This window comes from Urocitellus parryii, chromosome 4 (genome assembly GCF_045843805.1).
Source record: "Urocitellus parryii isolate mUroPar1 chromosome 4, mUroPar1.hap1, whole genome shotgun sequence".
NCBI classification, from domain to species: domain Eukaryota; kingdom Metazoa; phylum Chordata; class Mammalia; order Rodentia; family Sciuridae; genus Urocitellus; species Urocitellus parryii.
In genome coordinates, this window is record NC_135534.1 from 204730337 (window position 1) to 204746442 (window position 16106).

Below are 16106 nucleotides of genomic sequence, written 5' to 3' on the forward strand. Positions count from 1 at the left end.
TGTGCTCTTGAGGACAGTGTTCCTTCCCAGTGTGACCACAGCCTGTGCTTAGCTTGGGTGAGACTTAGTTGAAAATGGTGCTTTAATAAATAAACCGCTTCTGGTCCAGCCACCATCACCGGGCTTCTATGGGACCAGCCCCATGTCTGAGCAGCTGCCCGCATTCCGACATAGAAGGTCCAGGCAGCCGGCTCACTCCCTTCATGTGCTCTCTCCCTCCCCCAGATGATTTCGTTTTCATGTAAAAGACAAATAAAGACTTGACTTCTCCCCCTGAACGCTTTGCTCCTCTTCATTCAGCTCACACCAGAAACAGCTCAACCGCCTCATCCCACTGTGACCCTTGTGCCCTCAGGTGGCCACCTCCGCTGCCAGCTGGTCCAGGTCTTCTGTTTCTTGGGGCCCCTGTTCAGTGAAGGCAGTGCTTAGCTGCCACACCTTCACCGTGCCCTTGGCATCACCAGCAGCCAAGAGCTGGGTCTGCTGACTGTTGAATTCCAGACAGTAGACGGGGCTTCCGTCCTGGGTCTGCACAATGGACACTGTGGGTTTCTGGGAGCTTTTCTGGAGATCAAACAGCTGAACGTCACCTGCAGGGAGAAGTTTGGACATTAGAAGCCACAGCCCAGAGCAAGGCTGCTGCAGATGCTCAGTGTTCCATCCCTGCCCCGTGGTGGGCTACAGTTGGGGTTTAGGGAGGATAATTGTCCTCACTCTACTCCCAATGTCCCCAACACAATTCCAGGTCCCAGTTATGTCCATAACACCACTTAGAGGTTTGGTCGACTTCTCCTACCTTCCCCAGAAGCAGCTGCAAAAACCAGGGGCCGCACAGGGGACCAGCGCACTGCAAAAAGATACTTGTGGGACAGCTGCAGTGAGGTCAGGGGCTGGGCCTGCAGCACAGAGTACAGGTGGATGTGGCCGTCTGTCCCTGCGCTCAGGAAGAGGTTCCTAGATGGAATGGAGGGCAGAGGGGATAAGGGAATTGGCCTGGGTGTTTTGTATGGGGCTGGCACCTGCCACCAGACTCTTCCTGAGCCATGGGCTCAAGAAGACCCCCGGGTTCCCTGAACAGGTGATTTAGCAGAGAGGACAGTTCCTGGGACTCAAATGGGGAACCAGCAGAACGCAGTTGCTTGAAGCAGTTGTCGCATGGCCTGGTGGGCTGGAGGGCAGTGGCCTGGCCTCCCGTACCTGTGGAAGGGGGAGTAGCTCACGGAGTAGACAGGGCCCCCGTGCGGGGAGAAGGTGAACTGCGCGGGCGCCCGCAGGGGCACCGAGCTCGGCAGCCGCGTGAGGGCCGCCTCTTCTGCCGCCAGGGAACACTTGAGTGGGAAGCCGCCTTCCGTGCCCACAATGAAAAGGCTGGAGTCAAAGCTGGAGAAAGCCACCGCCGTGGCACCCACCTCGGTCTCACCCCGGGAAGGCTGTGGAGAGGTGGCAACAGCGGGGTCAGAGCCGAGGGCCTCGAGCCCACTGACCCAACAGCAGTGGGCCAAGAGGAGGGCACACGGGCCCTCAGGGACGTCCCCAGGCTGCCTACCTTCTTCAACTTGGTGCTTCGCGGCAGCTGCTGGGCCACCAGGGCAAAGCCCTCGGTGAGCTGCAGCTGGCCTGCCCCCGCCCCCTGCCACAGCAGCACCTTCCCGTCCCCTGCCGCACTCAGCAGCCGGAAGCGGTGGCTGTGCCGAGGCTCCTGCAGCCAGAGGACCTGAGATGACAGGGTGGGGAAAGACAAACTTGCCCAGTGGCCCACTTCCAGGAGGAAAAAGGGACAGGACGGGGGAGGAGTTCTTGGTGGCCCCGGGGCGGGACGCGGGGGGGGGGGGGGGGGGGGGCAGACACGCGGGGGAGGACAGACGCGCGTGGGGGCAGCCGTGGAGGGTTCCGAGCTCCTCCCAGGCCTAACGCCTGGGCCACTCAGGTGTAGCACCTGCCTAGAAGGCCGGGAACAGCACGAGGCCCTAGGGGACTCCCACTGGTGGACAAGTGCTTCTGGGACCGCCCAGGGCAGCTGTCCAACTGCCAACTCCCTGTGACCTCCCTTCTCTGCTGAAGGTCCACTGCCTCCCGCACCCTGACCTGGCACACCGGGTCCATGTGGGAGTCATCTGTCAGGCCTGTGCGCCACAGCAGTGGGTCCTCAGAACGGCTCATGTCCCACACCAACACCTCGCCACTATACAGCCCTCCTGTGAGGACCACGGTTGCGTGTCAGCTTGGCACTCCCCAGAGCCCAGCTTACCGGCCTGAAAATCCTCAAAGGAGACATCCTCAGTCCCCCCTCACTGTACCCCAGGGAGCCTGCCCCACAGCAAGCTGAGGCCCTGGCCTGGCCGTCCACCCCCCAGCATCACCCACCATCCGCAGCACACACTGGCCCCTGTCACAGCTGAGAGCTGCCCAGGGTGCCAACCTCTTTAGGCCTCCGATCCTGCCTCTGCACAGCTGCCCTGTCTCCTGTCCCAGGGATGCCCCTTCCGACAGGTTCCATACCACACGTCTCCCCAGAGGGCCCAGCGGACTACAGACTACACCCAGGTCAGGCAACCCAGGTGGCCCAGCCAGGCCCCAGCCAGGCCCAAGGCGGAGCTGGCAGGGGGAGGCGGTTGGCCATGGGGGGGGGGGGGCTCACCTGCAATATGGGAGGGCTGGGTGGGGTGGAAGGCCAGGCTCAGGATGGCACTGGGCACCTCCACCACTGCCGATGGCTGCCGGGGGTTCAGGCCTCGCCGGTCCAGGTTCCAGGCACACACATAGGACTTGAGAGTGCTCCAGTCCCCATCATCCAGCCTGCAGAGGGACGTGCCTCAGTGGCTCCCAGGGCTCCTGTCACCGCCGTCACCTCTCCACACTCTAACCCCAAACAGATTCGCCTGTGTCCCTCCACACCCAGGCAGCCTACTCTGGGTACCGAGTGACACAGGTTCCTCCCAGACACCCTGAGATTACGGTGTTCTCCAGGGAAGGGTCCCCAGGCACTGAAGAGAGGCCTGTGCAGCGGCAGGATGGGGCCCTGGACAGCGGACACCGGGCCAGAGAAACAGCTGGTGAGAACAGACGACCACTGCCCAGGGCACAGGTGGCCTGAGGCATGGGCTCTCCATTGCTCCCCACCTCCCGCTTTTTCCTCCAACCCAATGCCAGCCCTGGGTGGGCAGTCTCAAGGAGACCCCAAAATGGCTGAGCTTGGGGCCTCTCATGGCCTCCTGCCTGCCTCAGCTGCCACTCACCGACCATAGGCACAGGCCAGCACTGACCCAGTGGCATTCCAGGAAACACTGGTCACATGCAGACCCTGCCCTTGTGCTGGGGGGTAGCCCAGGGTGTGCAGACAGGATACCTGCAGAGAAAAGCCAACCCTAAGTCCCAAGCCTTCCAGCACGTGGTCTCATGGCCACCAGTGAAAATCACAGCTGGGTTTGGGTAGCCCAAAGCCCTAAAAGTTATTCAAGTCCACTTCCCAGGCCTGAAGAAACACAGAAAGCCTCCCCCTGGGACCTCTCCTAACAGGGTCCTTCAGAACCTGGAAGGCAAGCCTGAGAACCCAGGCCGACGCTGGCTCTAGGACAGAGCTGTGGCCACACTCACAGGGCCCTGCACTCCAGCCCTGGAGCCGGTAGGTGTGGACGGCTGCACACCACGTGAGCATGCTCCGCGTCACTGAGTGAGACACCTAAACTGGGCTCAAATGGTCAGTTCCGTTTTGTGTATTGGGTTTTGTTGGGTTTTTTTTTTTTTTTTTTTTTTTTTTTGGTACTGGGGATTAAACTTACAGACACTTTACCACTGAGTTACATCCCCAATCCTATTTAGTTTTCATTCCAAGACAGATGTTTGCCAAGCTTTTTTAGCGCCTTATTAAATTGCTGAGGCGCTCTCTCTCTCTCTCTCTCTCTCTCTCTCTCTCTCTCTCTCTCTCTCTCTCTAGCCCATCATGCTGGAGCAGCAAAGGAGATTGTCACAAAGGTATTGCCAACAAATACCACTGAAAAGCTTCCCATCTCTCACCCTCCTGGTCCCAGGTATGGACACTACCCTGTGTAAAAATACAAAGTCTATAAGAAACCCTACAGTGAGCACCCCATGCACTGCTAGAGCCATGGTGTGGCTGCTACAGAAAACAGCAGAGGCACCCAAAGACCATGCATCCTAGGGGGACAAAAGATGCCAACTGCAAAAAATGTGTACACAAGTCCGGCACAGTGGTGCACACCTATAACCCCAGTGACTTGGGAGGCTGAGGCAGGAGGATCACAAGTTCCAGGCCAGCCTCAGTAACTTAGCAAGGCCCTAAGCAATTGAATGAGACCCTGTCTCAAAAAATAAAAAGGGGGCTGGGGTTGTGGCTCAGCGGCAGAGCACTCGCCTAGAGCAGGTGAGGCACTGGGTTCAATCCTCAGCACCACATAAAAATAAATAAATAAAAATAAAGACAGTGTGTCCACCTACAGCTAAAAATTAATTAATTAATTAGAAGGGCTGGGAATGTGGCTCAGTGGTTAAGCACCCCTGGGCAAGAGAGAGAAAGAGAGAGGGGAAGGAGAAAGGGAGGAAAAAGAAGGGCAGGGTGAGGCTCAGGGCTGCAGGCTTGCCCAGCATGCACAAAGGCCCTGGTTCCAGCCCCATAGCAATCATAATACCAACCCACTTTGGGAATAAACAAGAACTGGCTCAAGAACAGAAAAAGTCAGAAGAGGAAGAGACTCACTGTAGTTTTGCCAGATCATGGCCAGGTTTAAAGGCATTCCTCTGCCCCACGTTAGGGAATGCTAGGACACTGGGGGGCCATCAGGAAACTGGCACACCCCATAGTTGTTCAAATGGTGCAGCCCAACCTCCCACCTGGTCACAAGTCACTGGAACACAAATTTTTAAAAATCTTACTTATTTTAGTGTTGATGAATCTTTATTTTTTCTTCATTTGCGGTGCTGAGAATCGAACCCAACATCTCATGTATTCGAGGCAAGTGCTCTACCACTGAGCCACAGCCTAGCCCTGGAACACAAATTTCTAGATGTGGAGCTGCTGCCTAGACAGTGCACCAACAGAAGACCCAGATAGAGGATGGTGTGTCTGACAGAGGGACAGAAAGTCAAAAGTCCCCAACAAGAACCGCTCTAGTGGGCTGGAGCTGGGCTCAGTGGTGGAGTGCCTGCCTCACACGTATGAGCCCCTGGGTCTGATCCTTAGCACCACATAAAAGTAAACAAATACAAATCAAGGGGGCTGGGGATGTGGCTCAAGCAGTAGCGCGCTCGCCTGGCATGCGTGCGGCCCAGGTTCGATCCTCAGCACCACATACCAACAAAGATGTTGTGTCCGCCGATAACTAAAAAATAAATAAATATTTTTTAAAAATACAAATCAAGATATTATGTCCAGGGGGCTGGAGATGTGGCTCAGCGGTAGCGCGCTCGCCTGGCATGCGTGCAGCCCGGGTTCGATCCTCAGCACCACATACCAACAAAGATGTTGTGTCTGCCGAGAACTAAAAAATAAATATTAAAAAAAAAAAAAAAAAAAAAAAAGATATTATGTCCATCTACAACTAAAAAAATTTTTAAAAAAAAGGACTGCGCTGGTGAACGGGAAGGGTGTGTACGCTTCGTCAATGTGACCAAAATAACTGACAACAGCAACTTAGAGAGGAAAAGCTTATTTTGGAATCACAGTTTCAGAGGTTCAGTCCATGGGTGGCCAACTTCAATGCTCTGGACCTGACATGAGGCGGGAGGTCATGGCGGAAGGCAGGAGGACACAGTCTGCAAAGACGTGCCCCGCCTGCCTGCAGTTACCACCAGTGACCCATTCACCTTATCAGTCCATCGAAGGACTAATCTACTGACCAGGCTGCAGCCCTCCTCCTCCAGACTGTCCTACCCAATCACATCTCATACTCAACCACAACAAAGGGTCACACACAAAACGGAAAGTGCTCTCACATTTCAAAGGTACTTGATGACAAGGGAAAAGCTACATGACTGTAGCACAGAAGAAACTCCAGGGGTCTGTGAACCAGTGCCACCCTGCACTGTCTACACCCAGCGCGTTCCGCATTTCTGCAACGACTGAGTTGGCCATGATGACAAGCATTGCTTTCAACGTCAGAAAAGAATTATAATTAAAAATTAGGGGCTGGGGACACAGCTTAGGTGGCAGAGTGCTTGCCTCAGATGCATAGGCCCTGGGTTCAATCCCCATCACCATAAAAAAAGAATAAACAAAAAATTAGATATCAGGCTGGAGATATAAGTAGTAGAGATTTGCCTACCATGTGTGAGACCCTGGGTTTGGTTCCCAGCACAACAAAAAACAATGTAAATAAAAATTAGATAACTAGGGTGCAGCTCAGTGATAGCTCAGATTTAGCATACTTGAGACTCTGCCTCCTTCCTCACACACACAGAAATATCTAAATAAGGTGTTTAGACTTAACAAATTAGATAAACTTTTAGTTGGGCATGGTGATGCACACCTATAATCCCAGTGGCTCCGGAGGCTGAGGCAGGAGGATTGAGAGTTCAAAGCCAGCCTCAGCAATGGCAAGACACTAAGCAACTCAGTGAGACCCTGTCTCTAAATAAAATACAAAATAGGGCTCGGGATGGGGCTCAGTGGTCGAGTGCCCCTGAGTTCAATCCCTGGCACACACAAAAAAAAAGAAAAATAGATTAGATAGTTTTGAGAAAGGGAAGAAGGGGCTGGATGGTGTGGTTTCAAGATGGCGGCCACAATGAAGAAGGCAGCTACAAATGCCAATATTATTTTTGAAGATCAGCAAAAGATAAACAGATTACACAGAATATGAGCAGAATCACAGAACTAACAGAAGAAATAACTGGAAAATTTAGAAGATTCCTGTGATGACATTATGCGTGCAGAGAATGACCACTTAATGATACCTTATCAAATTGGGGATGTTTTCATTAGCAATTCTCAAAAGGAATCACAGGAAATTAGAGGAAGCAAAGAAAAATTTGCAAGAAGAAACTGATGCCTTGGAATCCAGATTGGATTCAATTCGATGGGTGTTAGCAGATTTGAAAGTTCGGTTATATTCAAAATTTGGCAGCAACATAAACCTTGAAGCTGATGAAAGTTAATCATTTTATAATACTTTTTTGTTTAATGAACTTGAATATTGTTTAAAATGATAATTTTCCTTCTTCAAATGACATGGAAAGAAAATTTTTCTCTCTTTATTTTTTAAATATTATTTTAATTGTTGATAGACCTCTATTTAATTTATTTATTTATTTTTATGTGGTACTGAGAATCGAACCCAGTGCCTCACACATGCCAGGCAAGTGCGCTACCGCTGAGCCACAGCTCCAGCTCAAAAATTTTCTCTTTTAAAGTTTCATTTATTTAATGGAAACTTGCCTGTTTTCACATGTCTTGCTTATTTTATATTTAAAACAGAGAGTATTTGGGCTGGGGTTGTGGCTCAATGGTAAGTGCTAGCCTAGCATGTGTGAGGCACTGGGTTCGATCCTCAGCACCACATAAAAATAAAACAAATAAAATAAAGGTATTGTATCCAACTACAACAACAACAAAAAAATATATTTTTAAAAATCCAAACAGTTTAAAATAAATAAACAAAATAGTATTCAAGTTGGGCACAGCGGCACACAGCTGTAATCCCAACAGCTCAGAAGGGGAAGGCAGGCCCAGTCATGTAGTTAGTAGTTCCCAACTTTTGCTACACATTCTAGCCTGTCCCAGAATAAAATATAGGGCTGAGGTGGTGGCTGAGTGGTGGAGTATCCCTGGGTTCAGCCCTCAGCACAAAAAAAATATATATTAATCTACATATTTTGCATAACAATATCAAGTTTAGGGGTTTTATGTCATGTGATTAAAATCAGCTAAGCAACCATCCAAAAAAACAAAAAGAAAGGGAAGAAGGGAGGCCAGCAGAGAACAGGAAGGGGGTCAGGAAGGATGCAGGGGAGGGAAGGAGGAGGTCCTAGGGAATGAAATGACAGGTCCAGTTCATCCTGGAAAAGTGGCTGCCCTCTGGTGTCCATTTCCCCAGCCAGAAAGTGGAAAGAGGCTGATGGCACCTATTCCAAGGGTATCAGCAAAGGCTCAATGATTTAGTCTTAAAAAAAAAAACTTGGTTCAGGCTGGATATGGTGGCACACGCCTAATCCCAGCAATTTGGGAGACTGAGGCAGGAGGATCACAAGTTCCAGGTCAGCCCCAGCAATTTAGCTACGCCCTCAGTAATTTAGCGAGACCCTATCTCAAAATAAAACCTAAAAAAGCTGGGATTGTAGCACTTGGCAGAGCACCCTGGGCTCAATCCCCAGTAGCAAAAAACAAAATTGTAGCACCTGGAGAAAGCGCTTGATGAACACGGGCTGCTACCAGTACTATTGCTACTGGGTGCCACTACTCAAGACCTAAAACCCGCTGAGGGGACTACATGCAGGGGCGCAGCCCAGGCCCACCAGCCCTACCGTCTGCTGTGGTTCAGTCCAGTTCACCTCGAAGCCATCAAAGGCATGGCTCTGCCAGTTCTTGTTTAGTTCTCGGATGACCATGGCCTCCACCCTCCGGAGAAACGCTGCCAGCCGTGAGGTGTCATGCTGGGACATAGGCAGCACAGTCACTGGCACGGGGGCCTCCGTCTGCACCTGGGCATCTGCCTGCTTCCGGGCCTGGACGGATGCGTCGGCAGTGGCAATGCTGGCCGTCTGGCAACCCTTCTAAGGCAGAGAGCAAATGAGCATCACTACCCAGCACCCTCGCCTCTCCAGTTCCCGGGCCTCTAATCACTTTTGTGCCCAGTGTATCCCCCTCCTCTTGTAACTAGCCTCCCCCTTTCTTAGGGGGAGCCCACTGTGTGGCTAGCGTTGGAGATGACCCCCACCCTATGTTCCCTGAAATACATGACCTTCAGGCAGCTAATCAGAGCACTTCCCTGGCCAGTGATTGGCCAGGGGTGGCCAGTGACCCAAACTGGCCAGTGGGAGCCTGCCCCAGGACTTTCATTCAGAGGCAGGAGTGCCCTTTCTGAAGATGCCAAAAGCTTCAAGAACCACATCATTTCAGCGCCAGCAGCAGCTGTGGCAAGCACCTCAGGTCACCCCACTGACACAGGCTCGCTCTCTCCACTGGCAAGGGCCCTCCTGAAGGATGCCTTACACCCGAGTGACCAAGGAAAGCAGGTGTATCTGAGGTGAGCTAGTTGATGAAAGGCAGACAGGACCCCCTGTGGCCATGCTCTCCATCCTGCCACCTGTCTCCTCTTCCTTGTCCCCACTTGGCTGGGAACAGATAGCACATCAGAGCAGAGGGCAGCCTCCCTCTCCTACACACACATGGAGTCTGGGGGAAGTAACTGCTGCAATCACGTCATCTACTGAGGCTCTGCTCACAGGGCCCCACACAGGCTCAGTGGGCTCAGAGGCAGGCCAGGCCCATCTTGCTGAAGGAAGGGGGCTGGCCAAGCAGGCAGCTCTCCTTAGAATCAGCAAACTCAGCAGGGATGCCGTCCTCTCCCTCCACACTGCTCCGTGTCTCCTGGTCAGCTGGGCCTACCACCAGAAGACCAGTCTGATCAGTTTCAGTATCCTCAGCCCTTAGAATGAATCAGCACACAGAACACGGGCTGGGGTTGTGACTGGGTGGTAAAACACTTGCTGAGCATGTGTGAGGTGCTAAGGTTCAATCCTTAGCACCAGATACAAATAAAATAAAGGTATGCAGCCAGGCGCAGTGGTGCATGCCAGTAATCCCAACGGCTGGGGAGGCTGAGGAGGAGGATCTCAAGTTCAAAGCCAGCCTTAGCAACAGTGAGGCAACTCACTGAGACCCTGTTTCTAAATAAAAATTACAAAATAGGGCTGGGGATGTGGCTCAGTGGTCAAAGGCCCGAGTTCAATCCCCCATATAAAACAAATAAAAATAAAAATAAAAAAAGCTATGCTGTCCATTTCTAACTACAAAAAAAAGAATTTAAAAAAAAAAAAAAAAAAAACCACTCACTGCGCATCTAGAGCCTGGCCCCATCTGGGTACTCAGCACAGAGCAGGAGACAATGTGCAAGACCCTGTGTCCCAGGCACTTTCACTGGAGTGGGAAGGACAAGTAACAACATGGAAACGTCCCCAAAAGCAAATAGAGCTCAGTGCACACAGAGGTACTGAGATCTGGGGGATAGTGGGGGAAGCTGTCTGAACAGGTTGGTGGGAGCAGGAGGCTTTGGGCGCTGTGCTTGCACTGAGATGTGAAGGAGCGGGAGCTGCCAAGTGGAGCTACCAGGAGGAGCTGCGGGGAAGAGTTCTGGGCTGGGGCAAAGGGAACAGAGCAAAGCCTTAGGTAGAAAAGGGATGCATGTGGCTCAGCCTCAGAGCGCCTTCCTGAGGCGGAGTGCCTGCCTGATTCCAGCACCAGCAAACAAAAACCTCAGGTAGATAAGGACTGAGCTCAGAGGAGGCTGGGAGAAGGATCACAAGTCCGGCCTTAGCAACTGGGAGGCTCTAACCACCTCAGTGAGACCCTGTCTCTAAATAAAATACAAAATAGGGCTGGGGATGTGGCTCAGTGGTTGAGTGCCCCAGGAAAAAAAAAACAAAAACAGTCTAGCCAAGCACAGCAGCTCTGGTATACACACTTGTAATCCCAGATCCTCAAAAGACTGAGGCAGAAGGATTACAAATTCAAGGCCAGCCTCAGCAACTCAGCAAGATCCTGTCTCAAAATACAATAAAATCTGTAGACACTCAAAAATGTTGAGAACGGGGGCTGGGGTTGTAGCTCAGTGGTAGAGTGCTCACCTAGCATGTGCAGGACCCTGGGTTCGATCCTCAGCACCACATAAAAATAAAATAAAGGTATTGTGTCCAACTACAACTAAAAAACAATTTTTTTTTTTTTAAATGTTGAGAACCGAGGATTTAATTCTCCCTGAAGCCACAAATCCCAGCTTAAAAATAGACTCCAGCAGGGGGTGCCAGACACTGCAGAACCCAAACAGGCCAAAGCTACAGGAAGCCAGGATGAGGGAGGGCCTCCTTAACCAAGCCCCGGAGCCATTCGTGAGCAGCACAGGCCTGCCCCCAGGAGGAAGTGTTTCAGTTCACCACTTTCTGGGAGCCTCTGGGTAACGGAAGAGACTCACTGCCCCCTGCAGGGAGTTGAGTTAGCCCTGGGAGACCACCTGACAGTCCAAGATACACCCCAATGAGGAAGAAAAGCCCTGGAGGGACAAAGTGGGAATAGCTGCATCCTGAAGGCCCTTTGACCCCTTAAGAGAATACTTAAAACTGATGAAGACGGTCGGGCTCAGTGGCACACACCTGTAATCCCAGTGGCTCAGGAGACTAAGGCAGGAGGACCACAAGTTCAAAGCCAGCCTCAACAACTTAGCAAGGACCTAAGCAACATGGTGAGACCCTATTTCAAAATTAAAAAGGGCTGGAGATGTGACTCAGTGGTAAAGCAGCCCTGGGTTCAATCCCTAGTGCCAAGAAAATCAACAATAAACTTAAATGATTAAAATAGCCAGGGGCTGGGGATGTGGCTCAAGTGGTAGCGCACTCTCCTGGCATGCGTGAGGCACTGGGTTCGATTCTCAGCACCACATAAAAATAAAATAAAGATATTGTGACCACCAAAAAAAAAGAAGAACAACTAAAAAAAAATATTTAAAAATAAATAAATAAATTAATTAATTAATTAAAATAGCCAGGCTTAAGGGCTACGGTTGCAGTTCGACGGTAGAGCACTCGCCTAGCACATGCGAGGCCCTGGGTTCGATCCTCAGCACCACATAAAATAAATAAGTAAAATAAAGGTATTGTGTCAACTACAACTAAAAAATACTTTTATTAAAAAAAAAAGAGGGGGCTGGGGATGTGGCTCAAGCGGTAGCGCGCTCGCCTGGCATGCGTGCGGCCCGGGTTCGATCCTCAGCACCACATACCAACAAAGATGCTGTGTCCGCCGAGAACTAAAAAATAAATATTTAAAAAAAAAAAAAAAAGGCCAGGCTTAGCAGCACCTGTAGTCCAGATTACTCAGGAAGCTGAGGTGGGAGGATCATTTGAGTCCAGGAGTATGGAGCCAGCCTACACAACATAGCTAGAACCCCATCTCAAAAAAATAAATAAGAATAAAAAATTTGGCATGGGCATGGTGGCGCACACCCAGCAGTTTGGGAAGCTGAGGCAGGAAGATCTCAAGTTCAAAGTTAGTCTCAGCAAAGGTGAGGCGCTAAGCAACTCACTAAGACCCTGTCTGTAAATAAAACACAAGAGTTCAATTCCCAGTAGCAAAAAAAAAAAAAAAAAAAAGGAATAGAAAATTTTAGGGCTGGGGTTGTGGCTCAGTGGTAGAGCACTTACCTAGCATGTGTGAGGCACTGGGTTCAATCCTCCACACCACATAAAAATAAATAAATAATGGTATTGTGTCCATTTACAACCAAAAATATTAAAAATAAAAATAAAAGGAGCTGGGGATGTGGCTCAAGCGGTAGCGCGCTCGCCTGGCATGCGTGCGGCCCGGGTTCGATCCTCAGCACCACATACCAACAAAGATGTTGTGTCCGCCGAGAACTAAGAAAAAATAAATGTTAAAATTCTCTCTCTCTCTCTGTCCCCCCCTCTCTCTCACTCTCTCTTTAAAAAAATAAATAAATAGATAGATAAAAATAAAAATAAAGGGACTGGGGATGTGGCTCAAGCGGTAGCGCGCTCGCCTGGCATGCGTGCAGCCTGGGTTCGATCCCCAGCACCACATACCAACAAAGATGTTGTGTCTGCCAATAACTAAAAATAAAAATATAAAAAAAAAATTCTCTCTTAAAAAAAAATAATAATAATGAAGTGCATGCCTAGCATGCATGAGACCCCAGGGTCAATGCCCAGTTTCAAAAAAAAAAAAAAAAAGGAAAAGAGCAGTATAATTCCATCAAAAAAGGGGAGGTAGCCCGGGAGATGGGCCAAAAATAGGACAAATAAAATGGATGGAGTGATTTTTATTTATTTATTTTTTTGCCTATCCAGATTTTTTCTAAATTTTGGACATAATTCACGGTTATAGACAAAAAAAAAAAACTTAATTTGGGAAAAAAGCAACTAACAACTTTTTCTGACGTTTGCAGCATTTGTAAAACATGATAATCTTCAATAGGACAGGAAAGGACAGCTGTGACTCAAGGGAATCACCCTCATAAATGCAAACCTTTCTTTTTCTTTGCTACTAGGGATGGAACCCAGGGTGCCCATGCCCCAAGCCCTTTGGGGTTTTCTTGGTCGAGGAAACTGACCTCAAACTTGTGACCCTCCTGCCCAGCTTCCTTCTAGGCTACAGGTGGTAGAGAGGCAAGTCTTTACACCCAAAGTGTCAGGGTCACTTAAAACTTTTTGGCCATACCAGGGATTGAACCCAAGACCTCATGCATCCTAGACAAGAGCTGTGCCACTAAGCCACACTTGCAGGCTTTTTTATTATGAAACAAAAGTTTTGCTAAGTTGCCCAGACTGGCCTCAAAATTGCACTCCTCCTGCCTCAGTCATCCCAATAGCTTGAATTATAAGTGTGTACCACACACTCTATCTACAAGAAAATTAACAAGGGGGCTGGGGATGTGGCTCAAGCGGTAGCATGCGGCCCGGGTTCGATCCTCAGCACCACATACCAACAAAGATGTTGTGTCCGCAGAGAACTAAAAAATATTAAAAATTCTCTCCTCTCTCACTCTCTCTTTAAAAAAAAAAAGAAAAGAAAAGAAAAGAAAATTAACAAGCCTCAATCTCATTATCTGGAAAAAAAAAAAAAAAAGGTGTTAGACTGAATAAATGATTCCCAACCTGGAATCTTCTAAAAAATGAATCATCAGCAAGCAAGAGCTATTTTGAGTATTTTGAAAAGGTCAGTACATGAATCATACATTTACCTATGAATTGGATGGGCAGATTGAACTAAAATGACCATGGCCTTTGCTTTTAACTAGAACCTTTCCTACCCAGCATGGCACAGTAGAAAGGTTGGAAGCCAGAGCAGAGTCTGACTTGACACCTGCAGATCTTTAGGCATCAGTCAAGAAGACAAGTTCATGGAAACACTACTGGTATTGGTAAGGATCTACATTATCTGCAGATTCAACAATCTAAGTTTTTTCTTCTGGGAAACATGCAGCACCCTACAAACTAGCTCATTTTCATTCAAATGAAAAATCTACATCCTGGGCTGGGGTTGTGGCTCAGTGGTAGAGTGATCACCTAGTGTGTGCAAGCCCTAGGTTCAGTCCTTAGCACCACATACAAAATAATAATAATAATAATAATAAAGAAAGAAGCCAGACATGGTGACACAGGCCTGTAATCCTGGCAGCTTGGGAGGCTGAGACAGGATAATCAAAGGATGAGTTCAAAGCCAGCCTCAGATATTTAGTGAGGTGCTAAGCAGCTCAGTGAGACACTGTCTGTAAATAAATACAAAAATACATCTGGGAATGTGACTCAATGGTTGAGAGCCCCTGAGTTCAATCCCTGGTACCAAAAATAAATAAATAAATAAAGGTATTGTGTCCAACTACAACTAAAAAAATAGATTTTAAAAAAGAAAATAGGGGCTGGGATTGTGGCTTGGCAGTAGAGCGCTCGCCTAGCACGTGCAAGACACTGGGTTGGCTCCTCAGCACCATATAAGAATAAATAAGTGAAATAAAGGTATTGTTTCCAACTACAACTAAAAAAGTAATAATTTAAAAAAAAGAAAATATACAGGGCTGGGGTTTTGGCTCAGCAGTAGAGCGCTTGCCTAGCACATGCAAGGCCCTGGGTTCAATCCTCAGCATCACATAAAAATAAATAAAATAAAATCGAGGTATTGTGTCCAACTAAAAAATAAATATTAAGAAAAAAGAAAATATATAACTTTAGAATGATCTCCATGGCCCTACCTACCCTCTCTGACCTCACCTAGGACCACTCTCCCCTTCCCTCAGTACTCCCAGCCCCATTTTTTCCTAAAACAGATCAACCAACACCTCAGGCCTTTTGCTTTTGTCATTTGTTCTGCTTGCTCTGCTTCATCCCAGTACATACACTGGCTGACTTTCCTGTGAGTCTTTGCTCAATGTCACTCATTCTGCAACCCACCCTCCCGCTCCCCAGCAGTCCCTTAGTCGCTGTTTTTTGTCCATGGCACTGTTCACCTTCTAACATAACTTATTTATTACATAAATGGTTTATGTTCTATCCTCTGCAACCGCCCCACGAAAAATCCAAGAGAGATCTGTCTCCTTCGCTGAGGATCCCAGGTGCAAGAACAGCTCCTGCTCCGTCAAGCAGTCCAAGTCTGCGCCCAGCCCTCAGCTCAACAGAGAGCCCTTTTTGTGTGCTTTTGATTAAACAACTAGAAGACCAATTTATCTAGACATTAACATGCAGTTTGGTATTTTTAAAAAAGAAGAAGAAGAAAGAAAAAAAAGAAAGAGAAAATAAAAAGTTTGAAATGCTTCAACATCGTCATTTGCGCAAAACCCTTCAAAACGCAGGATCCTTGGAGTTTTGTTAAGTTCTTGTTTTCAATGAAAGACTGGTCCAGGAGCATCCCCCGGTCAGTTTTTGAGGATTAAAATACAAAAACAAAACGGTGGGACGTCAGAAACTCGTCTGGGGGTCGCATTCCGCCCCGGCCTTCCCGCCCGCGTCGCCCGGCGTGGGGTCGGCGCCCTCACCGTCTCCCCGCGGATGCCCTGGACGCCCCTCCATTGCGAGGGCACCGACGCCACGCCCAGGGTCTCGTCCTGCAGCGGCCCCGGGCGCCCGGGCCCCTCGGCGCTCGCAGCCCCGCCTGTCGCCAGCACCGCGGCTCCCCGCTTCCCGCCCGGTGCAGCGGCCCGAACTATTCGCGCGTTGCCGTGGTAACGATCCCTCCCTCTCGCGCCGGCGCAGTCGGAATGACCTTCGATCCCCGCGCTTCCAGGAGCGGAAAACAGGGGAGGTGAAACTGATGGCGCCATTTTTGGACTGGTCACTGCGACTTCCCTGCGGCTAGCAGAAAAAAAAAAGGGTAATTCTTCTCAGCTGGCGCGACAAGTGTGGTTGGTTTGGGATATCCTGTTCCCAAAAGG

General features: G+C 49.5%; 1 protein-coding gene and 1 pseudogene across 2 annotated transcripts; one reads left to right on the forward strand and one right to left on the reverse strand.

Moving 5' to 3' along the window:
• Positions 1 to 80: 80 nt before the first annotated feature.
• Dync2i2 (dynein 2 intermediate chain 2) lies at positions 81 to 15888 on the reverse strand. Of its 2 annotated transcripts, none has more exons than XM_077797145.1 (9): positions 15711 to 15888; positions 8476 to 8721; positions 3237 to 3346; positions 2639 to 2796; positions 2086 to 2195; positions 1547 to 1714; positions 1198 to 1430; positions 797 to 954; positions 81 to 590 (listed from the first exon to the last, which is right to left on the reverse strand). In XM_077797145.1, the coding sequence occupies exons 2-9, from the start codon at positions 8611 to 8613 to the stop codon at positions 352 to 354; spliced, it is 1314 nt and encodes a 437-aa protein (XP_077653271.1). In that variant the 5' UTR covers positions 8614 to 8721; positions 15711 to 15888; the 3' UTR covers positions 81 to 351. The 2 variants fall into 2 exon arrangements, with proteins under 2 accessions (XP_077653271.1, XP_026242246.2); XM_026386461.2 differs by having other exon boundaries at positions 8476 to 8724.
• LOC113181017 (prefoldin subunit 4 pseudogene) lies at positions 6729 to 7110 on the forward strand (annotated as a pseudogene).
• Positions 15889 to 16106: the final 218 nt, after the last annotated feature.